A 26,687-nucleotide genomic window follows, 5' to 3' on the forward strand; every position below is an offset into this window, starting at 1 on the left:
TATGTATTATCAACCATATATTGCAGCGAAGATGGATTGGAAGACTATATGTGGGATGTTTACCAACAATCGGTTCCAATGTCCACATACCTCGTCGCGTTTGTAGTATGTGACTTTGTCAATCTGTCCTCCAATAATTTCGCTGTTTGGGCTCGGTCCGACGCTATAAGCTCTGCTCGATACGCTCTGGATGTGGGGCCACAAATTTTGAAGTATCTGGAACAGTTCTTCGATATCAAGTATCCCTTGCCAAAGATGGATATGATTGCATTGCCGGACTTTAGTGCGGGAGCCATGGAGAATTGGGGTCTAATAACATATCGTGAAACTGCCATGCTTTACGAAGAGAACGTTTCAGCGAATAGTAACAAACAACGAGTAGTCACAGTTGTTGCTCATGAATTGGGTACAGATTGTATCATTGTTGCTCTTATATGATTGTAAACGTGGTTCTTTTAGCTCATCAGTGGTTCGGAAACTTGGTAACCCCTACATGGTGGACGGATCTTTGGCTGAATGAGGGATTTGCGAGTTACATGGAATATTTGGGCGTGGATGCTGTCGAGCCTGCATGGAAATCCATGGAACAGTTTGTAGTTAACGAACTTCACAATGTATTTTCGTTGGATGCCTTGTCCTCTTCACATCAAATTTCAGTGAAGGTTCACAATCCTGAAGAAATCAATGAAATTTTCGACAAGATCTCGTACGGTAAAGGAGCTGCAATCATACGGATGATGGATCACTTCCTAACGGCTGAAGTGTTCAAGAAAGGGCTAACCAATTACTTAAACGAAAAGTAAATATGTATGAAATGTGAATTTAGTGCAAAATATACTTAATAGTATTGCATTTCTTCCATAAATTATTTTCATTTTAGAAAATATCAAAGCGCCGAACAAGATGATCTTTGGAGGTATCTCACAGAAGAAGCAAGGAACAGAGAAATCTTCGATGATTCAACAACTGTGAAGGAAATTATGGACACTTGGACATTACAGACGGGATTTCCAGTCGTGAAAGTAACGCGAGATTATGACAGCAACAATATTGAGTTCTCTCAAGAGCGATTCATATTCATTGAACCATCGAGCAATTCATCCGATAAAAGTTACGATAAACCTCTGTGGTGGATTCCTATTACATATACGACTCTTGGCGAAAGCAATTTCAATAATACCAGGCCCTACGTTTGGATGAAGGCAGAGGAGAAGCTTTTACTGCAGGATACAGATATTCCCAATCACGATTGGATTGTGGTGAATATTCAACAAACAGGTTAGGATGCATTATATTTTAATATTTTTTTAGATAATTATAATGAGTGAAAATTAAACATGGAACTAGCAAAACATGTTGGGAAGTTACACCCTACCGTCCTGTGGTATACATCCTTTAGTGAGTGGTGTTTTACTGTATGTGTATAGATATGACGAGTTTCGCACTAAATCGTATTCATAGTTGGCAGCACCCCCTGAGATTTTGATGAAACTTTCTGTACACGAAGACTTTGTCACCAAAAGCCACTTTGCATACTTTGTTTTTCCAAAACTGATCTGGACTGTGAACTGTCTTTTGAAAAGTTCAAAAAAATTTTACCATTATTTTCAAAAAGCTATAGTCTAAAAATGACAATCCTACAAATTCTTCATCGACTCCTACACTGAAAAAAATTGATTTTAAAAATCTAAAGTCGATTTATAAAAAACCCATCTTTGATTTGGATGAAATGTTGGTCCATGTTCTCTATCTACCGTCAAAAATTCAAGTTGGGCACTTTCAAGGAAAAAAGGTATTTGAAAAAAAAACTTTTCCTTGTCTAAACTCAATCTTTTTTGCAGTGTATTTTTATCTAAAACTAAACCAATGACAGTCATATTCATCTCAGAATCCAATAAAACTCAGTTTGTGAGAAAATATTGTCTAATTTGGCAACTAAGTATACAGGGTGCGCCCCCTGAATGTATTCTTTTTCAACATTGAACAACTCCGTCATTTTCAGCCGATTTTCACAAGTAAACAAATTTTTTAGGATAGTTTATGCCATTTATTATAAACCAGGTTTAGAATACAACGTCGATTAAATGACCACCCCCATTTGATACACAAAAAGCAGCTCTTTTGCGGGTATTTTGCATGATATTGGACAGCATTTCGGGCTTAATCGAAGCAATTTCAGCTCGTATATTAGCTTTGAGTTCGTCAAGGTTCTTAGGTTTGCCAGAATAAACTTTACTTTTCAAATAACCCCACAGAAAAAAGTCTGGTACCGTTAAATCCGGAGAACAAATCACCATTTTTTGAGACAACGCGTCCTGGGAATTTGTTCTGCAAGAACTTGACTGTAGCGGCTGCGTTGTGCCCCGTTTTGTTGAAAATAGAAGTTTTTCAGACCTGCATTTGTGGACAGACAAAGTGCGCCAAAATCCAACGGTAGCGTGTGCCGTCGATGGTCTCTCCCACTTTGAAAAAATAAGGACCGATAATTGTTTTGGACGCTATGCTACAACAACTTCATTGGAATGTTGCGAGCGCCTTCGAATAGGAATCTGAGGAGTTGCTACAGACCCGTACTCAAAGAAATTCTTCACTAAATCACGGATTGTGTTGTTTGTAGGCTCCGAATGCCTGCAATATTTTTTACGATAAGCCAGCACAGTTTTCACTATTGAACGATCGATTTCAATGTTAAGCGCTACGATTTCATCGCCTTCTTTTGTTGAAAATCGACTCATAGTTAAAATGGATCTAAATGACGTTTCAGAATTGTGTGTATCTGTTAAAATCGGCTAGAAAATTGCGGAGTTGTTCAATGTTGAAATAGGATGCATCCAGATGGCGCTCCCTGTATTTTTATTAATCAAGAATCCCATTGAAAAGAGTTTATGTCATTAATCAAATATTCCATTATTACTTCTATATTTTCTTGTTTTGTTCTGAGGAAGGATCAGGGAAAGAAATAACCACCACAACATTATGTATTGATTTTTACATAATTTTTTATTTATTTTTATATATAACATTTGTCGTAAAACTATCTTCATGCATGCTATTTTGTATTATTTCTATACAAGGAAAATATTTTAGGTTCATCTTCTGAATTAGAATACCTTTTCGCTTCTACTTTGAAACCAGGAAAAGGCACTGTGAAATTTCTGAGTGCTAGGTATTTTTTGGCGTTATTATACAGTTCTTCGAGTTCCTCTGACATTTTGTTTTACTTTTTAATTTTGTGATATTTTCATCAGTTTGTTGAACTGTCTTGTTATATAACTCTCGAAGAGTTGTTATGGTATTTCCGTCGTCGCGAGCAAGAGGCTCTTTTTGCCATTCGCTTGAGAGTGCCACCAATAGCATCACAGGGTCCTTTTCCATGGAATGTTGCAAAATATGCCATTCTGCGCTTAATTAATACTTTGACTGGAATCTACACAAGCTTGCAAAGCTTTTTTTAAATTTTTGTGTTGTGCTCCTGCTCCATCAGACATAAAAATTTTTTAGAAAAGATTGTCAATTCATACTATGTTGCGTTTCGGCTTCGCCTCATCAGAAACCGACACTAACGTATTGTCGGAATAGAAATATAGCATAGATTGTCAATTGTTTCATAAAATTTATCATTTTTGAAAACTTCCTTGACCTGATTCCAAGTCTGTACTAACAGGTTTTCGTGCTCAAATTACAAAATTATAAATTACAAACAACTGAACTGCAATCTTCCAGTGTTTTCATTCAAGTTTGTTTTGAGTATATACCATATTCGTTACTGATACTTTTTGCATGTATCAGACAACTAGTAGGTGGGAAGTCGGATTCTGAGATGATTATGACTTTCATTGGTTTAGTTTTAGTTAAAAATACACAGAAAAAACATCAGTTTGGACAAGGAAAAGTTTTCTAATAACTTTTTGCCTTTCTCATATAGAAAGGTTATGCAATCACTCTGAAAAACGTCAACCTAATCCCGGCCCGGAGGGCCGAGTGTCATATCCCATTCGACTCAGTTCGTCGAGATCGGAAAAAGTCTGTATGTGTGTGTGTATGTATGTATGTGTGTGTATGTGTGTATGTGTGTGTATGTGTGTGTATGTGTGTGTGTATGTATGTGCGTATGTGTCAAATGTCACTCATTTTTCTCAGAGATGGCTGGACCGATTTGCCCAAACTTAGTCTCAAATGAAAGGTGCAACCTTCCCATCGGCTGCTATTGAATTTTGGATCGATCGGAATTCTGGTTCCGGAATTACGGGTTTCAGAGTGCGGCCATACAGAAATTTCTCATATAAACTATAGGAAAAATTAAAAATAGAATTTTTATTTTTGATGGTAAATGTGTTCAAGGTGCATGAAACGTCGAGATTTGATGCAAACTCGAAAAAAAAATTTGACTACGATTCACTTTTTTGGATTTTGGCACATTTTTGCCTTTCTCATATAGAAAGGTTATGCAATCACTCTGAAAAACGTCAACCTAATCCCGGCCCGGAGGGCCGAGTGTCATATCCCATTCGACTCAGTTCGTCGAGATCGGAAAAAGTCTGTATGTGTGTGTATGTATGTATGTGTGTGTGTATGTGTGTGTGTATGTGTGTGTGTATGTATGTGCGTATGTGTCAAATAATGTCACTCATTTTTCTCAGAGATGGCTCCACCGATTTGCCCAAACTTAGTCTCAAATGAAAGGTGCAACCTTCCCATCGGCTGCTATTGAATTTTGGATCGATCGGAATTCTGGTTCCGGAATTACGGGTTTCAGAGTGCGGCCATACAGAAATTTCTCATATAAACTATAGGAAAAATTAAAAATAGAATTTTTATTTTTGATGGTAAATGTGTTCAAGGTGCATGAAACGTCGAGATTTGATGCAAACTCGAAAAAAAAATTTGACCACGATTCACTTTTTTGGATTTTGGCACATTTTTGCCTTTCTCATATAGAAAGGTTATGCAATCACTCTGAAAAACGTCAACCTAATCCCGGCTAATTTTTTTTCGACTCGTTTAGGGTTTCTGGATTTTCACAGGGGCGTAGTTGATGGTTTACGGAGAGGGGTTACACCCCCCCCCCCTCTACTGTTCGCGCCCCTCCTTTAAAAATCTCCTTAAATCACCCCTCAGACCACCACCCCATCCAGCCCTCATACCCCTCCCTTTCAACCCCATCATCTTTAAACCACCACTGTATCACAAAGCATACCAATTTAAGCTGGGGAGTCGTTCGTTCATGGGACTTTCGCCCTCTTCACATACCCAGCCCCGCATGACAAAATGAGTTAGCAAGCAGATAACATTGATCTAATGATGATTAGGCTAATGGAATATGATATTTTTTTGTTTCAAGTGTTTCACCGTCGACACGTAGCTCATCAAGTTCGTGGCTGGCATGCCATTGTGTATAAGTGCAAAGTGTACTAAGAATGTAATGGACATTTCCACAATTATGTTGAACATAAAAAGCCTCCGTGCCATAGTTTAGAGAAATGAGAAAGGCACAATTGCACCGCTAGGTGGATTAAAACAGGTTTTTTTCCTTGAAAGTGCCTAACTTGAACTTTTATTATTTATTACATCTTCGATATATATATATATATATATATATATATATATATATATATATATATATATATATATATATATATATATATATATATATATATATATATATATATGTATATATATATATATATATATATATATATATATATATATATATATATATATATATATATATATATATATATATATATATATATATATATATATATATATATATATATATATATATATATATCGTACAGATAACACTAATTTCTATTGCTAGTGTTAATGTTAAAAATTTCTAATTGCTAACTTATAATTAGATTTAGTGGTATGGAAGTCATAAACTAAAACAGTTTCGTTGAAACTGCTACAACATCTGTCTAGCGGATTGTTCTGGCCATATGCTGTGCGGTGCCTGGGAATCCACAGAAGCGGACGATTCCTTATATCAGGAATCAGGAATCAGAATATATTGGCTCAAATGGCACGTTCCCCGTACATAGTCGGGGATTTGTGCCTTGCCGTGTGTTTTCATCATTTCCTGAGCGGAAGGAAAGGACAAGGAGGTGTGGGGAAGTAGAATTGGAAGGGTGGGAAAAATAACAGCACAAAACAAAAATAAACAACAGGTAAGTTAAACTCACAAGTAGTTCTCACTTGCCTGCGAATAAACCTAAAGCTCTTTATCACATTGGATAAGAAACTTTAGTATGTCTCTGAGTTTCAGTCGACCAAACATGGTTTCGTCTATATAAGGAAGGCTGAAGACTCGAAATCGCAATTGCGCCACCGCTGGACAGTTGCATATCAGATGATGTGAGGTTCCGTAGTCGGATTCACAAAGATCACATGAAAAAGACTCAGCGCGCTGAATAGTTGCCATGTGATAATTGAGTTTGCAGTGGCCGGTTAAAGCCCTCGTCAGCATGCTGCAGTGGAGCTTCGAAAAATGTAAGAGATTTTTCGAAACCACTGGGCATGGTTGTTCTAGAAATGCCTTTGTTTGGCGACACGTTTGTAGATTTCTCCAATAATTGCGGTGCTCGGACGAAGCCCAGGACCGTATTTTTTCCCTTATCCAACTTGTCGAAATTGGCAGCGCGGGCTCAGGACCAACGAAGTCAATCGCTGAACCTGCCCTGGCCAATTCGTCAGCCCATTCATTTCCAGTAATACCGCAATGTCCGGGTACCCAGACAAGGTAGATAGTGTTGACAATGCTTAGTTCTTCGATTTGGGTTCGGCACGCGATCACTAGCTTGGACCGGGATTTGTCTGAGCTAAGGGCCTTGATTGCAGCCTGACTATCGGAGCAGAAGTTTATAACTCTGCCGGACAAACTCAGTTGAAGGGCCGATTGCACCCCGCACATAATCGCAAAGATTTCTGCTTGGAATACAGTACAGTATCTACCTAGTGAGTGAGATTGTTCCAATCTCATTTCACGACAGTAGACACCAGCACCAGCACGTCCCTCCATCAGAGAACCGTCAGTGTAACAAACCACTTGCGTTTGTTGTTGTCTTTCCATAAAGCCAGACAACCACTCCTCTCGAGAGGGAATCTTCACATGGAATGTCTTGTAAGGAAAACTACAAGTGAGCGTAATATCGCTGGGAGCAAGAATATCTTCACCCCATGTAACCATTTGTGACCACAATCGTGTATGACTGGTAGCAAGATCAACATGATTATTGTTCCAAAGCCCAGTAACCTGCAGTCTGTATGCACATGATAGTGCTTCTTGTTTTAAGTGTATGTGTAATGGTTTGATAGTTAGAAGTGCCTCAAGAGCAGCAGTCGGAGTCGTGGTGAAAGCACCACGTCCAGCAGTCAACGCCATGAGCGCCATTCTTTGCAGATGGTTTAGCTTTGACTGGACTGTCACCACCTCTCCCCTCTGCCACCACACAAGGCATCCGTATGACAGTATTGGACGTACAATTGTCGTGTAAATCCAATAGATGTATTTAGGTTTGAGACCCCAGGTCTTTCCAAAAGTTCGTCTGCACTGCCCGAAGGCCATGCACGCTTTCTTGACTCTGAACTCAATGTGAGCAGACCAATTCAGTTTGGAATCCAATATGACTCCAACGTATTTGACTTGATCTGCACACAGTAGCTCAGAATCAAAGAACTGCAAGGGACGAACCCCGGTTGTTATTCGCTTCTTCGTGAAAAGAACCATTGAAGTTTTACTTGGGTTAACTGATAGTTTAACTTGTCGACGCCACTGTTCGATAGCTCTTAATGCCTGTTGCATTAAGTCAAAGATTGTTCCGACGCAAAATCCAGTAATTAGTATTTGGTAATCGTCAGCAAACCCGTAGGTTGGAAATCCAAGCTCATTGAGTTTCTTCAACAAACCGTCAGCTACTAAGTTCCATAACAAAGGTGACAGAACGCCGCCCTGAGGACAACCGCAAATACTCAACTTCCGTATCTCAGCCTGTCGCAGTGACGAGCTAAGTATGCGGTTACTAAGCATTGCGTTTATCCAACCTGAGATACATGCAGGTATCCCATGACCGCGCGTCGCTTCCAAAATAGACTGGAAGGACACATTGTCAAAAGCACCCTCGATATCTAGGAATACACCCAAGCTAGATTGCTTGAGCGAGAAGGCTTTCTCAATGTTGTAAACAACATCGTGAAGCAAAGTGATCGTGGATTTCCCACACTGATATGCATGTTGCATTTTGTGCAGTGGATATTCAACTAAACTAACGTTCCTGATGTGATGATCGATTATCCGTTCCAAAGCTTTCAGAAGAAAAGAACTTAAGCTGATAGGCCTAAAACTCTTGGCTTCTTCATAGCTTGAACGCCCCCTTTGGGAATAAATCTAACAGTTATTTCTCGCCATGCTTTCGGGATATACCCGGTAGCAAGACTGGAAAGCAAAATCTTTTTCAAGACATGTTTAAGAATATCAAATCCCTTTTGCAGTAGCACGGGGAGTATTCCATCTTTTCCGGGTGATTTGTATGGAGCAAAGCTGTCAACTGCCCACTTGACCGATTCAGTGGAAACCAATGTGCGTGCTAACGCCCACGAGTCCGAATCACCAGAATGAGATCTGTGAACATTCAACTCCGAATCGATACAACCTGGAAAGTGTGTGTCGAAGAGACAATTAAGAACATCTTAAGGAAGGCTGAAGACTTTAAGGAGTTCATCTGAAAATCATTCGATTTGGAGAGAATTTTATTTAATCTGCTAGCCTCGTTCAGACTAGAGACATTAGTGCATAGGCTTTGCCAGCCAGCCCGTTCCGCAGATCTAAGACATTTCTTATATGCACTGCGAGCTGACCTGAAAGCCCTGGAGTCATCACGCTGACGCCGGTTCCAAGCTCTTCTCATAACTTTCTTCATTCTTTCAAGCTCAGCCCTCCACCAAGGGGTTCCCCTAGTTGATTTAACAGTACGAAGTGGACAAGCTTCTTCGTAGGATGCTAATATGAATGAGTTTGTCGTATCCACGACGTCATCTAAGTCGTCTAGTTGACTAATTGTTGGAAAATATCCATGAAATTTAGTCCATGAAATGATCGGATAGAGACGGTTCAGTTTCATTTAGAACCTGCCAATATCCCAGTTCATGCAAAATTCTATCAGAGCAAAGTGTTATGTCTAACACCTCCTCCCTCCCAGACCTCGCAAAAGTTGGTCTGTTTCCCACATTCAGAATATGGAGATTTCTACTACTTATGTACTCCATCAGTTCAGAGCCTCTCAGATTGATGTCTGAGCTGCCCCAAATGATGTGATGAGCATTCGCATCACTGCCGATAATGAGCGGAAGCCCATTTCTGCTACAATATGATACAACGCCTTTGAAATCATCAGAAGGAGATGATTCGTTATGCGGTATGCTGAACAATATATATATTTTTTGTCTACGTTTCCGACAGTCAGTGTAACTGTGACAACACAGATATCGCGAGTAGAGAGCTCCGATATGAGACACGCGTCAATAGCCTTATTTGCAAGAATGCAAGCACGAGGCATTTCACGTGGGTTAGTCATGCCTGTCTTGTTGTAAGCAATGAAGGCAGTGTTAAGTAACTTTCCAAAATAGAAGTTTCCTTTATGGAAATACGGTTCTTGAACCAATGCTATGGAAGCTTTACCTTCCTGCATGAGTCGAGATAAATTCATAGTTGCTGTACGTTTATGTTGGAGATTGATTTGTGCTATTCTAACCATTGTTGATTAGAGAACTGTACATTTCATCTCCAACACAAATTGCACAACAACTAGAGGACACCAAGCGAGTTGGGATGTTAACGAATTTAGCGAGCCATTTCAGGTTTAAATGGGACATGATCATTTGATTCCCACGATTTGCGAAGAAAATAATGGTCCACTGTGTCAGAGATTCGCATAACACAGTAAGGGCAAAACCCAAAATGATCCGTGCGCGACTGGCATATTTTAGACCCTCCAGTCATTAAGTCCTCGGCACGGAACTACACCTTGACTTAGGGTCTCCTACTTTCAGTCGCCTCCTACGACATGGGAGCAGGACTCCAGTGGCTCTATTCTAGGCCGGATACCACACGGCCTCTGGGCAGGTTCATCTGTACACATCGAAATTTGATAATCGAAACTCAACAAAACTTCACCGAACTACCATCAGCCAAAAGTCTCAGCAAACCCCCAGCCAACAAAAATTCGGCAAAATTAAGTGGATCATCGGTGAAAAAAAATCGATGTGTAGACTAAACGTTCCGCTGCGTAATGCAGCATACTGGGGAGTTCGCCCAACTCTTCCCAGGCTCCGTTCGCCATTGAGAATATTTTAAACCCCCTCAACAATTTTACCCATAGCACGGGTCGCATGACACTATGGAATTGGGGTTCCCTGTTTGGTAGATTTTTACCACTGAAACAGTTAGTCCGTAGTGTAATTCTTAGCCGGTTGAAACAACCACTACCGACACTACACGGCTTATCTAGGCTGTTCGGTAAAAGAAGCTGACATTGAAGAACAGCTTCCATCTTTAGATGGGCGAACAGCCGCAGAAGGAAGGAAGGATAACGGGAGGAGAGGGATTTGGGCTAAGCGCTTATTTAAAGGCGGCGCTGGCTCGCCTTGTCAGGGCTGCTTTAGGGCATGTGGTATTTAGGCCTAGAACGTATAGGGCCCACTACCTCGTCCTACCACACAACCCCTGATACCCTTATTCAGCGGATGTGTCAATCGGTGGAGAAGTGGAACGCAGTCTCGGCTGCTACCATCCGGATTGCCAGTAGGCTACAGGTAATCTGGCGAACCGAGCAACAGACGACGGGCACGGCTAACTAGTGATTGGTTAGCTGGAGCGAAAAAGGCCAAGCGCAAAAAAGGGAGTGAATGGTCTGTTCATGCCGAGGCAGGTTTGGCGCAGCGAATGGCAACCGCGTAAGGGGTAAACCCAGCCACCCCGAAGCAAGACAGAAGAGTGAGTGTATAGGCGTATAAGTGGACTGCCTCATGCCAAAACGGGAGGGTCGTAGCGTAGTATGTTGGGACTTAGCTATCGATACCTCATGGCGTGGCAGAGGAGTGAAAGGGTGATCATCCAAGTCAGTCTCACACGGCATGTTAAGGGTGAGCACAAAAGTCAGCCTCACATGGTATTGTAGAGGCTAGCACAAAAGTCAGCCTAGCAAGGAATGAAAAAGGTGAGCACACAAGTCAGCCTCGCATGGTATGTCAGAAGTGGGGCCTAAGAAAAATGTCCCACATGGGATGCCAGGGGGAGTGACAAAGGTACAATAGAGTGGCACGATTGAGAGTGAATCAGGTGATAGGGTGAGCACCCAAGTCAGCCTCACATGGTATGGGTGGGGCGAGCACAAAAGTAAGCCTAGCAAGGAATGAGTAAGGTGAGCACACAAGTCAGCCTCGCATGAAACGTAAAAGGTGAGCACAAAAATCAGCATCATGTGGGAGTGTTTGAGAGTGAATCAAAGTGCGATTGAGAGAGCACCCAAGTAAGCCTCATACAGAATGTATGAACGCGTGAGTGAGAGTGAATGAGTACACTTAGTACAACCATCCCCCCAGAAGTAGTACCGAGAGGTAGTTCCTGGGAGGAATGATGGCGGAGCTCAATGGAGTTTAGTCGGTATTAATGGCTGGTCACCATTCGAGCCCGACACGCCCCCAGTGCACCCCGTGTGGTAGATTGGACCCTACCAATAGCACGTGTACTAGGCTAGGACGTAAAGGTCTTCTCCATTGTAAAAAAAACCTCGTCCTACCACACCCGCAGTCAGCCCCCAATTGTTTCATAAAATTTATCATTTTTGAAAACTTCCTTGACCTGATTCCAAGTCTGTACTAACAGGTTTTCGTGCTCAATAAAATTACAAAATTATAAATTACAAACAACTGAACTGCAATCTTCCAGTGTTTTCATTCAAGTTTGTTTTGAGTATATACCATATTCGTTACTGATACTTTTTGCATGTATCAGGCAACTAGTAGTTGGGAAGTCGGATTCTGAGATGATTATGACTTTCATTGGTTTAGTTTTAGTTAAAAATACACTGAAAAAACATCAGTTTGGACAAGGAAAAGTTTTCTAATAACTTTTTTTTCCTTGAAAGTGCCTAACTTGAACTTTTATTATTTATTACATCTTCGATATATATATATATATATATATATATATATATATATATATATATATATATATATATATATATATATATATATATATATATATATATATATATATATATATATATATATATATATATATATATATATATATATATATATATATATATATATATATATATATATATATATATATATATATATATATATATATATATACGTTACGAGGAAACCTTCCGAAGCTAAAGCAGACCATATCCGCTGACCGATCCAAACGATCGGTGCAACGCTGATATGCTGAGCCAGCTGATTGCCACGCGCGATGCCAACGTGGAAGCGGCCAACGTGGACATCGGACGATACTGGAGCAGACTTGGTATTGCTGACTAGGTTAAACATAGTTTATAAGAGGCAGTTGATAGAAAAATTAAATTAGTCTTAGGTGTGAGTTGTAACATAACGATCATAAGTGAATAAATGTTTTTTTATAAAACTCTGACACATCAGAGCATTACTGGCGCAGTCTCGGAAAAAGTGGTGTTGGTTCGCGAGTGAAGTGGAAATTTAGTGAAAATAAATTGAACAGACTTCTCAGAATTCAACGTAAAGATCAGAGATTTAAGTTCGTGTACAGAACAACCAATCAGCCGGCAAGAAGCCATCATTGAGTGAATATCAAGCGATTCGCGCTGATTGCAAATTGAAGATCGCCACCGGACCTCAACTCTCAACGCACACTAGGACTCCAGATGAAGCTCAACAGTGCTCTTCTGTAAGTAACAAAAACCTTTTATTAATTAACATTGTGACTAAGCAAATACTAATCAGTGGTTCAAAGTGAACATTTGAAAAACTACGGTATATTGAAATTAGATACATTGCATGAGACGTGCTAATACGTTTGACAAAAATAGAAACATGGCACAAGAAGTTAACGCCCAAGAGCTGTTGGACCAAATCCGCGAGCTCAAGGAAAATCATAACGCGTTAGTGCACACAATTAATGCCATGCGCGATAGGGCGGAAGATCCATTCTTAAATTTCCGGACGCCCGACCCAATTAAAAATCTTGCCACATTCAGTGGAAATAAAAAAGAAACTCAAGCTTGGCTTGAGGATACTGAGAACACGCTCGACTTGTTTGAGAGTTACGCGGGATCACCGTATTACGAACAAATAATAAGAGCGATCAAAAATAAAGTAACAGGCGAAACGAAAGAAGTAAGAAGAAGATCGCAGCTGGCAACCCAAAAGATTGGCAATCAATCAAAGAGGCGCTGCTTAATTCCTATGGAGACAGACGGGATTTAACATCGCATATCCAGTCACTCTTTTACGTACGCCAAGGGAAAAAGACCCTTAGCGAATTTTACAATAAAGTCAAATCCATAGATACAGCAATAAAAAGCACCGCAGCCGTGATGGACGACTATAAATCCTCCACCAAAGCGATTAACAGCTTAATCAGTTTGATGTCGGTAACCCGATTCATAGACGGTTTAAACGACACGCTTAACATGCATGTGCGAAGCTACCGGCCGGGGTCGCTGGAAGAAGCATATAATATTACTGTACAATACGCTAATGCAGCGTACAGAATGAAGCTAGACAATAAGTCAACAGCCCCCACCTCTAAGCCAAACTCTTTCAATAAACCAAATGAACCATACCAAAACCCAAATTCGGCCAACAACCAAAATTATAATGCAGGGTACCCCCAAAACATTAACAAGCCTGGACCCTCAGGAAAATTTAAATCGCATAGACAAAACCTAGACGAAGACGTTTCGATGCGAACAGCGAGATCAAAAACCCAGAATCTAAACAACCACGAGGGAGAAACTGAACATCATGAGCCAGAAAATGACACCCCTCCACAAGAAGAGTTCACGTTAGATTCAGATGACGACGACTATTTTCTAGCCGACGAACTAAATTTTCAAATAGTTCAAGAAAAAAATCAAGGGCCACAGCCAACAACAATTTCATTCCTTATATAACGATAATGACTAGCAAAGGAGAAATGAAATTTTTGATCGACACAGGCGCGAACAAAAATTACATTTCGCCAATGCACGTAAATCTAGAAAACTGTAAATCAGAAACCGGTATCCAAGTAACTAACATACAAGGCACGCACAATATCGAAAAATCAACCCCATTTGACATTTTTCAGATAAAGAAAAAATTAAAATTTTACATATTCAAATTTCACGATTTCTTTGACGGACTAATTGGTTACGAGTCATTACGGGACATCAAAGCACAAATTGACATTTCCAAAAACAAACTTAAAGTTGGTAGAAAGGAATTTACTATGCAGAAAAGATTCCCACTTCAAAATAAAATTAATCTAACCGAGCAGAATTTTCAATATATTCCGGTACAGACAATAAAAGATGGAGACTTTTGCATTCAAAACGAATTGCATCTAGGCAAATTTTCAATACTACCCGGGCTATATCGAAGCACAAATAAAGTAGCGATATTAGCAATGAACAACCACTCGGAAACACCATTGGAAATTAACCTAAACGAAATAAAAATCAAGACAGACCAATACCAAGTGCTACAAGAACCACTCAGCCAGGAAGAAAATCAGAAATATCATTTTCGAGAGGACCACATGAATGAAGAAGAAAAGAAGGCATTGAAATACATCATTAACCAGAACAAGGAAATACTCTACACAGATTCTGAAAAGCTCACATTTACCCATAAAATCAAACATAATATCAGGACCGCTGACAACATCCCAATGTACACGAAATCCTATAAATATCCACAAATTTTTGAAAAAGAAATCCAAACGCAAGTGCGTAAGATGCTAAATGACGGCATTATTAAAGAATCGATATCGCCATACACTTCCCCCGTATGGATTGTACCGAAGAAAGCCGATGCATCCGGACAAAAGAAATCTCGTTTAGTCATCGATTATCGAAAATTAAACGAGAAAACCATTAACGACAAATATCCGATTCCGGATATAACAGACATACTGGACAAATTAGGTAGGGCTCGATATTTTTCAACAATTGATTTAGTGTCAGGTTTTCACCAGATACAATTAGCAGAAGAAGATACCGAAAAAACTGCGTTTTCTGTAAATTCAGGGAAATACGAATTTACCAGAATGCCTTTTGGTTTAAAAAACGCACCCGCCACCTTTCAGCGAGTAATGGACTGCATACTGCGCGAGCTAATAGGAGTGTGTTGTTTCGTCTGCATGGATGACATTATCATTTTCTCTAGTTCACTGCAGGAGCACCAAAACGATCTGATTCGAGTAATGAAAAAGCTGAAAGATGCTGGTCTGAAGATTCAATTAGACAAATGCGAATTCTTCAGAAAAGAGGTTCAATTTCTCGGGCACACCGTGTCAGAAGACGGAGTAAAACCCAACGCTGATAAAATCGAAAGCATAAAAATCTGGCCAATGCCAAAATGTGAAAGAGAAGTTAGACAATTTCTCGGTACACTAGGCTACTACCGGAGGTTTATAAAAGATTTTGCCAAAGGGGTAAAACCAATGACTAAACTATTGAGGAAGGATACTGAGTTCAAAATAACGACCGAAATCGAAGAATGTTTTCATAAATGCAAAAAGATTCTTTCAATGGACCCTGTGTTAATGTACCCAGATTTTACTAAAGAATTTACATTAACAACAGATGCGAGCGACTATGCCATAGGAGCCGTTCTCTCCCAGGGACCAATTGGCAAAGATAGACCGATTGCATACGCCTCACGTACTCTAAGCAAAACAGAAGAGAACTATTGCACTACAGAAAAAGAGCTATTGGCAATCGTGTGGGCCGTGAAACATTTTCGACCATACCTGTATGGGAGAAAATTTAAATTAGTAACGGATCCCCAACCATTGACCTATTCCCTAACAAACGCAAACAGTAAGATCGTTCGTTGGAAACTTGATCTAGGCGAGTTCGACTACGAAATTATGTACAAACCCGGTAAGCAAAACGTCGTTGCCGACGCTCTTTCAAGAATAAATCCTACAATAGAAAACCAGACAATAAACGCAAACTCTCAAGATAGCATAGAAGTAGAACCATCCTCAAGCGAAAGCGACTACCTGGTAACAATTCATTCGGCAGACACGAGCGACGATTATTTTATACCATGCACTGAAAAATCCATTAATTCTTTTAGGAACCAAATAATTTTAAAAATTGGTCCCAAAGACATAACATCTTACGAGCAAATATTTCCTAAGTATCATCGTCACATAATAACAAAACAAGATTATACAGAAAAAAGATATAATTGACATCTTCAAAAAAATTCTTAACACCAAAGGTTCAAACTGTCTGAAAATGCCAATTTCACTCATCCAAATGGTTCAAGAAACATACAGAAAATACTTTTCAATTAATAAAACACATAAGATTCTCATTTCAGAATTACTCCTAGAAGACAAGGATGGAAGACCAGCAGGACGAAATTATCCGAGAAACCCATAACTATGGTCATAGAGGCACAAAGGAAAATAAAAACCAAATATTACAAAAATTCTTTTTTTCCACAGCTCGACAGAAAACTTAAAATTTTCGTAAGCACCATATTTGCAAAAAAGCAAAATATGACAGATCACCGCCAAAATTAATTAGAAAAAGTACTTTCGGCAAAACCCCGTTTGATAGAGTCCACATCGACGTCTTTTTCTTACAAGGTCAAAAGTGGTTAACTATAGTAGATTCCTTCTCTAAATTTGCAAACGCAATTCATTTGCAAGCAAGAACAATAATCGACATGAAAAACGCCATAACTGAGCATATACGCCAATTTGGAAGACCGAACACTATAGTCAGCGACCAAGAACCTTCTTTCCGGTCAATCGATTTCATTGGATTTTTGAACGATCTCGGGATCAAAATACACTTCGCTAGCAACTCAAACGCTAACGGAATAGTAGAACGATTTCATTCTACGCTCATTGAGATTTTTAGAACGACAAAAACCAAATTCACCCATCTCACACTTAAAGAACACGTAAACGTCGCGATCGATATCTATAACAATAGTTTTCACGAATCAACCAAAGCTAAACCGCGAGAATTAATCTTTAACACCCTAAATACAACAAACACCGGAGAAATAACTGAAAATTTCCATAAACTCCAGTCCAAAGCCAAAATCGAACTAGATAAACGAAAAGCCAGATACGAGGAAAAATACGAGAACAAACAAATACCGAAAACATTAAATCCAGGGGATGAAAAATATGTTAAAATAACCCAACGACTAACAAAAGACAAAAACCCGTATAAAATATCAAAAGTAAAACAAGACAATGAACTAACTTTCGAAGATAATAAGATAATAAGATAATAACACTCAACCTCAACCTGATAAACGCTACCACCTATAAAGAAATAACAAACAGTAATGGGCTACTGGCAGTAAAAATCGATTCAGTCAGAATTAAAATAGGATATAATAGGATAGTGCACAAGATAGACCTGAAAACACTCGAAAATAATCTCGATTATATTGAAAAAATAGGAAAATCCGTTAAAATTATTGATCATTTAGAAAACACACTTGAAGCCAAAATCCAGTTAGCTAAAGATAAACTTCATAGCCTTCTACCACGAAGACGGAGGAGAGGACTAGTAGACGCTCTAGGAACAGCAATAAAATTTATCTCTGGAAACACAGACAACAACGATTTGAATATTATAAACCAAAGCCTAGGGATATTAGGAGAACAAGAAAACAAACTCGCTAAAAATCAAATGATGCAAATTAAAATTAATGAGATTTTTCAAAACAGAATAAACAATATTACAACCATTCTGAAAAGAATTAATATAAAGATGGCCAGAGAATTTAATTCATCACAAGGAATTAAAGCAGATTTAGAATTCACAAATCTTATTTGGAAAACAGAGGAGATAATCCAGTTGATTGGCGACATAGAAGATCAAATAGAACTCTCTAAACTCAATCTTATCAACAAAAACATACTGTCTTTAGAAGAAAAGAATTTCATTTATAGCAAACTTAGGAGTCAAGGAATCAAGATAAATTACGTAGACGAAATCTTTCGTTACTGTACAGCTAGCATAGGAATTAGCAACAACCAAGTAGCCATCCTTACAAAAATCCCCGTACTGGACGACAAACACTACGATCTACTGGAACTTCATACGCTTAATCTATCAATTCTCCATTAGAAGACGAATGCATCTTCAACCTTCTTGTACATCAAGCCCCAAAATGCACAGTCGCTCGAGTCAGAGAGACCACACAAATCAAAGAAATCTTAAAAGGTATCATCCTAATAGACACCAACATCGACATTGAAGTGTCTGACTCATGCGGAGGACCTAAAGTAATTGCAGGAACAACGCTAATCGAAATAGAAAATTGCACAATCAAAATAAGCAATTTAACATTCTACGGGAAGCCGGAACTAATCCATAAAGACAATTATCTCATACCAATATACAGCAAAAACCTTCAGATCGCAAGCAATATAACCAGCGAAGAGGAAAACGTTATGACCAGAATCCACAACTTGGAAGAAGTCAGCGAAATCTACCTATCACTGCACCAAACACAAAACATTAGGTAACATTAGGAGGCCCTATCCTCCTGGTACTAACAATTCTTTGTTTCTCCACTTATCTCTATAGAAGAAAACCACATTCGGGAAAACATACAGTTGACAGGTCTCCAGAATCGTTTTCAACAACCCAACTAGAAGACACAGCAACCGAACCAACTGCAGAGATAACCGAAGAGAAAACAGAGAGAAACAAACCACGAGTCATTCCGATACCGAGATTCGAACTCCTGAAAAATCAACCGAGGACGCTTGATGCTTGAGGAGGGAGACGTTACGAGGAAACCTTCCGAAGCTAGAGCAGACATCGCAACCATATCCGCTGACCGATCATAATCGATCCAAACGATCGGTGCAACGCTGATATGCTGAGCCAGCTGAATGCCACGCGCGATGCCAACGTGGAAGCGGCCAACGTGGACAACGTGGACATCGGACGATACTGGAGCAGACTTGGTATTGCTGACTAGGTTAAACATAGTTTATAAGAGGCAGTTGATAGAAAAATTAAATTAGTCTTAGGTGTGAGTTGTAACATAACGATCATAAGTGAATAAATGTTTTTTTTATAAAACTCTGACACATCAGAGTATTACTTATATATATATATATATATATATATATATATATATATATATATATATATATATATATATATATATATATATATATATATATATATATATATATATATATATATATATATATATATATATATATATATATATATATATATATATATATATATATATATATATATATATATATATATATATATATATATATATATATATATATATATATATATATATATATATATATATATATATATATATATATATATATATATATATATATATCGTACAGATTACACTAATTTCTATTGCTAGTGTTAATGTTCAAAATTTCTAATTGCTAACTTATAATTAGATTTAGTGGTATGGAAGTCATAAACTAAAACAGTTTCGTTGAAACTGCTACAACATCTGTCTAGCGGATTGTTCTGGCCATATGCTGTGCGGTGCCTGGGAATCCACAGAAGCGGACGATTCCTTATATCACGAGGGGGAACAAATAAATGAATCCTTGAGAGAATGTCGGGACAGTCAATATTGTTCGACAACATATCGAAAATGAACATTCTTTGCAAGAACGTGCGGCGAGACTCCAGCGTTGGCAAATCTAGCAACATGCATCTATTATTATACGGCGGAACACGGATAGGGTCGTTCCAAGGCAACTTTCAGAGAGCAAATCGTACAAAACTTCTCTGAACGCGCTCCAGTCGGCTACTTTGAACGGCGTTGTATGGCGCCCATACTTGTACAGCATACTCCAAAGTGCTCCGGACCAGTGCGCAGTATAAAGATTTCAGTGCGTAGAAATCTACAAAATCGACAGCTTTACGTTTTAGAAAACCCAATGTTGCAAAAGCCTTCGCCGTTGTTGCAGTGATGTGGTCGGCGAAACGAAGTTTTCTATCGAATAACACTCCCAGGTCACGGATAGAATCCACCCGCTCGACACAGGCTTGAAGAGTATATTCGCAACGCCTTATATTTGCCGAGCGTCCGAAACTTATCATCTTACATTTATCAATGTTGATCTGCATACCGTTCAGCAAACAACCATTCTTCTATATTGGCTATATCGTCTTGGAGCACAGCAGAATCAAGTGCTGAAGCAATTGAACGAAAGATTTTCAGATCATCAGCATAGAGCAGTTTTTCAGAGTTGATGCGGGTGCAGAGGTCATTCATGAATAAGAGAAAGATCAGTGGCCCTAGGTGACTTCCTTGAGGCACACCGGTTGGCGTTTCGAATGCGCTTGAGCATGTAGTGCCAATTCTAACGAAGGCAGATCGTTGTGAGAGGTAAGAATGCAGCCATCTGGTAACCCACTCTGGAAAGCCTAGTCGCTCCAGCTTCAAAACAGCAATGTTGTGGGGCACCTTGTCGAATGCTTTTGCGAAATCAAAATATATAGCGTCCACTTGTTGACGCTTCTCTACAGCTGGAACTAGAAGGCTCGTGTACGTCATCAAGTTCGAAGTGGCGGAGCGTTTTTTCATAAATCCGTGTTGTCGTTCGTCGATTATGTTGGAAGAAGCAGCGTACATCGCATTGTACACAAACTTTTCCAGAACTTTAGCTAGACAGTTATTTATATTCTGCTTTTCTGCTGAGACGTTTTTTAGGAACATTACGGCGAAGAATATCATATATGGCATCATAGAACGCCACAACTGCCTGATCTAAGTCATTTCCAACCAACATCTCACGCCAATTGAGTGCATCAATGGCCATTGAGACTTCATCGAAGTTGCATCGAGTAAAGTCAAAGTTGAAGTCGTCGTTAATTGTATCAAAAGCTTCACCGTCATCAGAACGCATATCAAGTCATAAAACGAAGGGTTTATGGTGAGGATCAACCTTCAGTATAGATGTGGGAGGCTCAATCAGTTCGAACACGTCCGTGTCATTGACGAAAGCTAAATCGAGGGTTCGTCCATTCACGTTGCTAACAGAGCAGATTTGATACAATCCACCAGCGACCAAAGTTTCTGTGGTGGCCGTCTCTTGTTCCGTGGTTGCATTTACAGGAAGGTAGCACTTATAATCGTCATCAAAAATCCACCGAAGATTACGAAGATTATAATCACCTACAACAAGTACATTGTCGCGCCTATTACATTTGTCCAGGATGCTTTGGACTGCAGAAGAGTGAACATTGTACAAGTCAGGAGCACTGTTCGGCCTTAGATAAATGCAACAAATATATAACGATCGAACTGGCAGTGAAACACGTTGCTCCAAACATTCACATCCAGGCATTTTTAGTATAGTCCCAGTTAGATGTTTCTTTATCGCTATGAGAACACCACCTCCGCGACGTAGATGACTGGTAGAAGAGTTGCGATCGCATCGGTAGATTGTGTAGTTCGTCGTTAGCTCGGTGTTTAATATATCATCACGTAACCAGGTTTCGGTGAGAACGATAATGTCATAGTCGCAGGAAGTGAGCGCAAGCAAGAAAGCCTGCGTTTTTGTTCTCATTCCACGAACGTTCTGGTAGTAGATGGACAGGAAATCTGGAGTTGTACGCAACGGCGTGCTATGAACCAAGAGGTTTTCAGAAAGCGAACTGTCATGTAAAGCAAAATACTCGCCTGAGAAGGGAGTTCGAAAGACCCCCTCACGACCTCCGACCGCAGGACCGGGACGACTAAGCGAGTCGCTGGCTGGTAGCGCGACTGCGTCGGAGCGCTCGGGGGCTTCCGTAGTACTGTATAACGGGCGTCCCGGTGATGGCAGCGCAGCGTGAGTTTGTAGATGTGGTCTTGGTGATGGCAAGGAAATTATGCTTCGTTCAAGTAACGGCAAATTGCACGAACGTGTTGTACCCGATGGAACGCTTGAAACCGAGTGGTTTTCAGAAAGCGAACTGTCATATAAAGCAAAATACTCGCCTGAGAAGGGAGTTCGGAAGACCCCCTCACGACCTCCAAACGCAGGGCCGGGACGACTAAGCGGGTCGCTGGCTGGTAGCGCGACTGCGTCGGAGCGCTTGGGCGCTTCCGTAGTGCTGTATAACGGGCGTCCCGGCGATGGCAGCGACAAACAGAGTGCCCCTTCATTTAGTTGGTTCAAATCGTTAGAGAGCACGACCGGGTCAGAAGGGTGAAATTCCAGTCGACTGCTGTGCAGATAATCTTCGGTGACGGCGTCTAAACTGTTGTGTTCAGCAGCAGTCTGTAGTGGGAGGCGTTCTGAGCGAACAGAAGCGATGCGGTCTAACTTTCCACTTAGACATTGAAGTTGTTTGCCAGGCAGGTTTGCAATGATGGTAGAATCAAACGAATTGTGTTTGTAGACAGACTGCAATTGAGATTTGTTTTGAGGGTGTACAGAATCTATAATTGCTTCGGAAGGACATATACCCTCCTTGGCTTTACCTGACACAGAAGGAGTCTCCGATTCATCAGGTATGTTGATTGCCGAGGAAAATGAAGTTAGAAAGAGATTTTCCGGTATAGCGTTGAGCTACAGAGCACCACCAGATGAATTTCTCTCTGCTGCAATCCTGATAATTGGTCGTTGACTTGTTGAGTTATTCACAAATTCCCTAAAGTAAATGTTTTCTGGCCAGGTTTGTTTGGAGAACATTCTTATCTTGGAACAAAATTTCATCCAAATCAAATATAGGGTTTTTTGTAAATCTACTTTAAATTTTTAAAATCGATTTTTTCAGTGTAGGAGTCGATTAAGAATTTTTTCAATATTTTTTTTTAAAAAATTGACTAATTTTGTGAAAATCACTCATGCTACATTTTCTTGTAGGATTTGTAATTTTTAAACTATAGCCATTTGAAAAAATTTGTAAAACAAGTTTGACCCTTTTCAAAATACAGTCTAGATCATTTTTGCAAAAACGAAGCATGCAAACTGGCTTTTTATAACAAAGTTCTCATGTGCAGAAAGTTTCATTAAAATCTGAGAGGGTGCTGTTCGAGTTGGCACGAAATTCATCTATTTTTAGTCTCCCATTAACTGCCGCTAGAAGCATAATTGTCCCATGTGTATAGGGATTAACATAGCACATGGGATAATTATGCTTCCAGCGGCAGTTAACTTAGTACATGACTGCTCATCGTAATATAAATGGATGCGCTCTTAGATGACTATGACTCCACATTCCAAGGGTCCCAGAATTTATTTCACCACAAACGTCCATTCAAATCAACAACTTATATTCTGCCCATAAAAGCATAAGAGTCCCATTTGGATTTTTGTCGAAAATGAGTTATCCGTTGGATTGTATTTTGTATCACCACTGAATCACACTGCACAAATAAGATTACCGAGTTTGTTTAGAAAATATAAAAAAATACTAAAACATGGTTGTCCCATCCATTTGGCTCAATCTTGAACATCGTTTTTCTCGGTTTGCTGTTTTTCAACATGAGACTCTTATGCTTTTATGGGCAGTATTCTTTTCAACAAAATTGTTTTTTACTATTTGCTGGATAAAGGATAGAGATCTGTTAGTCGGTTCCGGAATTTCGTACGGATCTGTAATATGATTCCGTAAATATAGACTGAAACGTTCGGTCACATATGAAACTCCCATATAATCCCCTACACGAACAGAAATATTGACAATAAACCAATTATTGATCAATATATTGATCGTGTAAGAACATTATGAAAATATTGATTCTGTAGAATTCAAATGGGATTGACGGATTGAAGCAGTCTTGTCAATATTTTTATTGACAATATTCTTGTCTTCTGTGTGTATGAATGCGTGTGAGTATGTGCGTCTGTGTGTATGTGACCAAAAAATTCCGTATATTTCAAATATTAACATAAAATAAAATATAAAAGTAGAATATCATAAACAACTCCCAGTCGTTCGCATTGAATCAAAAATGAACTCAACCATAAATAAATAGCGTGTCGATCTTACCCCTCCTAAAACTGTCGGTCTTACCCCAACAGTGCACATTTTTGTTAAATGCCCAATAAACAGTGTTGGAATACTCAAACTTATCCTCAACGCAGATAAATAATGATATGGAGAGTAGATTAGAATGTGCGGCAAAAATACTGGTGATTTCCAAAGCCATTGTGCTGTTAAAACCTTAAAGTGTTTCAACAAAAAATAACTACACCTTGAAGGAAGGTCTACACCTGTATAACAGTCTAATTTGGTGTGAAATGCGCCATATTATGAAAGCGCTCGAATGGATATGCAGGAAGGACATCGATCGTTAGCATCACTCAAGAGATTATATCAATGAACAAAACTTGGAAATACCTTGAACTAATTTAGAAGATTCAATTACATTTGGTAATCATATTTATAATCAAATCCATGCTTAATTGCACAGGTTATTACCGAGTGAACTATGATCAGCGAAACTGGGACATGATTGCCAATCACTTGAGAGACCGGCGGAAGTATAATACGATTGCGCCAGCTAATCGAGCACAACTAATCGATGACGCGCTTAACCTCGCTCGAGCTGGATATCTAAATTATAGTGTATCGTTGAATGTTACCAGATATCTAATTCACGAAACGGAGTACGTACCGTGGAAAGCGGCCATTGGTGCTTTGAACTTCATCGATTCTATGTTGATCAAAACAAGCAGATACGATAAGTTTAAAGTTCGTAACGTATGATTTTGTAAAGAAAGTGTAAAACTAATTAAACTGCATTTTAAGAAATACTCTCTTCACCTGCTGAAACCGATCTACGCAAAAGTCGGATTTGACGATCCTAAAGATAGTCCCTTATTGACGATCTACAAACGAGTTGACGTACTTACAGCTGCCTGCCATTTAGGCTACAGAGAGTGTGTGAGCAAATGTGTTCAGAAATTCTATGAATGGATGCATGAGATCCATCCTGACATCAATAACCCGTAAGATTTACAGTGTTACCAGCTCGAACTTTTGTTGACATATAAAATCATGTTTTTTTAGAATTTCCCCAAACTTGAAGAATATTGTTTACTGTACGGCGATAAAGTACGGTGATCAAGCTGAATGGGACTTCGCATGGGAACGATTCCAGAAAACGACAATTTCTAGTGAGAAAGAAACGCTCTTATCTGCTCTCGGATGCTCGCGAGAGACGTGGATTCTATCAAGATTTTTGGAATTCTCTATGACCGATGAATTCGGAATTCGTAAGCAGGATGTCTTCCGAGTATTTCTCGCTGTATCAAGTAATGTTATTGGTCAACCGATTGCCTTCAACTATATTCGTAACAACTGGAAAAAGATGAAAGAATAGTCCGTATCAAGTGTGAATTGGTTAAATATGTTTCTTATGAAGGTTTTTTTTTTGTTTTAACAGTCTCGGAACATCAATGTCTAATTTGAATATGATCCTAAAATTTTCGACAAAACGTCTGAATACCCAGTACGAGCTTGATGAAGTATGTATTATAATTTACCATAATTGATAGTGAAATTAATAAAATGTATATTTCATTGCAGTTAAAAGATTTTGCACAAACACACTTGAAAGATACTGGAAGAGCTATTCAGCAAGCTATTGAAAGAGCACAAGCCAATATCTTATGGATGGACATGAATGCCGATACAATTAATCAATGGCTAAGTGAGGTTGAATATGATCCCGATGACATATAAGCATGTAAGTAGTACATTAGGGACACCGGTTAAAATGGTTTCCAAACATCGCAAGATATATTACTGTACATCCTACATAAGTGTTCTATATTGTAACGCGCGCAACGATAAAACACTTTTATCATAAGTTAGGTAATAGTTTTAAATGTAAATGAACAAGACTGTAAATATTTTGGCAGGAGTTTGACCCAGATCTACGGTAGGAAATGTCTAGCATATCTCTAAACAAGGTCGTATATGGCATCACGCAAATAGCTCGTAGTAACATCGACTTATATTGCCCAAGCTTACAGGAGTATCGTTTACACATCTCACTTACATACCAATGAATGATTGTTAGTCAAAATTAGTGTCAAAGCTGTTCTATTTTGCAATAATTTAATTTGTACTTAAGATATTTAAAAGAATGACGCGAATTATAAACTTTTGTAATACATTGGTAAACATATAGTAGAATTCAAAGAAATCCCACCTTTATATATGGCATTTTCCATAACGGACATCATTTTTCCCATTTCCTTTTTATATTTATTATTATATTTCGATCTGTTACTCTGTAACTATACCATTCAGTCTATATCCATAATGTTCCTTGCTGTATCCAGAAGTCTTCTCCAGTTCACTCGGTCCATGGTTGTTTGTCGCTAACCGTTAGTGCACGAAAATTTCCCCGCTCTCCTCCAACTTGGTCAATCCATTTTGTTCGTTGCGCACCAATCCTTCGTGAAGAGTGCCCTATTGGGCAGGGTGCCGCACTATTTCGCCAATGAC

At 39.2% G+C, this 26,687-nt stretch overlaps 1 protein-coding gene across 4 annotated transcripts in view; it reads left to right on the top strand.

Annotated features, from left to right (window-relative positions):
- LOC131677816 (aminopeptidase N) overlaps nucleotides 1–26,348 on the top strand; it is an 84,188-nt gene extending 57,840 nt beyond the window's left edge. For all 4 annotated transcript variants that reach the window (XM_058957874.1, XM_058957873.1, XM_058957875.1 and 1 more), the window contains exons 5-12: nucleotides 27–406; nucleotides 460–799; nucleotides 881–1,278; nucleotides 24,643–24,923; nucleotides 24,981–25,180; nucleotides 25,242–25,553; nucleotides 25,618–25,699; nucleotides 25,761–26,348. In XM_058957874.1, coding sequence (XP_058813857.1) covers nucleotides 27–406; nucleotides 460–799; nucleotides 881–1,278; nucleotides 24,643–24,923; nucleotides 24,981–25,180; nucleotides 25,242–25,553; nucleotides 25,618–25,699; nucleotides 25,761–25,916 — 2,149 coding nt within the window. In that variant the 3' untranslated portion in view covers nucleotides 25,917–26,348. The remainder of the gene's footprint in view (nucleotides 1–26; nucleotides 407–459; nucleotides 800–880; nucleotides 1,279–24,642; nucleotides 24,924–24,980; nucleotides 25,181–25,241; nucleotides 25,554–25,617; nucleotides 25,700–25,760) is intronic.
- The last annotated feature ends 339 nt before the right edge of the window (nucleotides 26,349–26,687 follow it).

This window comes from Topomyia yanbarensis, chromosome 1, assembly GCF_030247195.1.
Source record: "Topomyia yanbarensis strain Yona2022 chromosome 1, ASM3024719v1, whole genome shotgun sequence".
Lineage (NCBI taxonomy): Eukaryota > Metazoa > Arthropoda > Insecta > Diptera > Culicidae > Topomyia > Topomyia yanbarensis.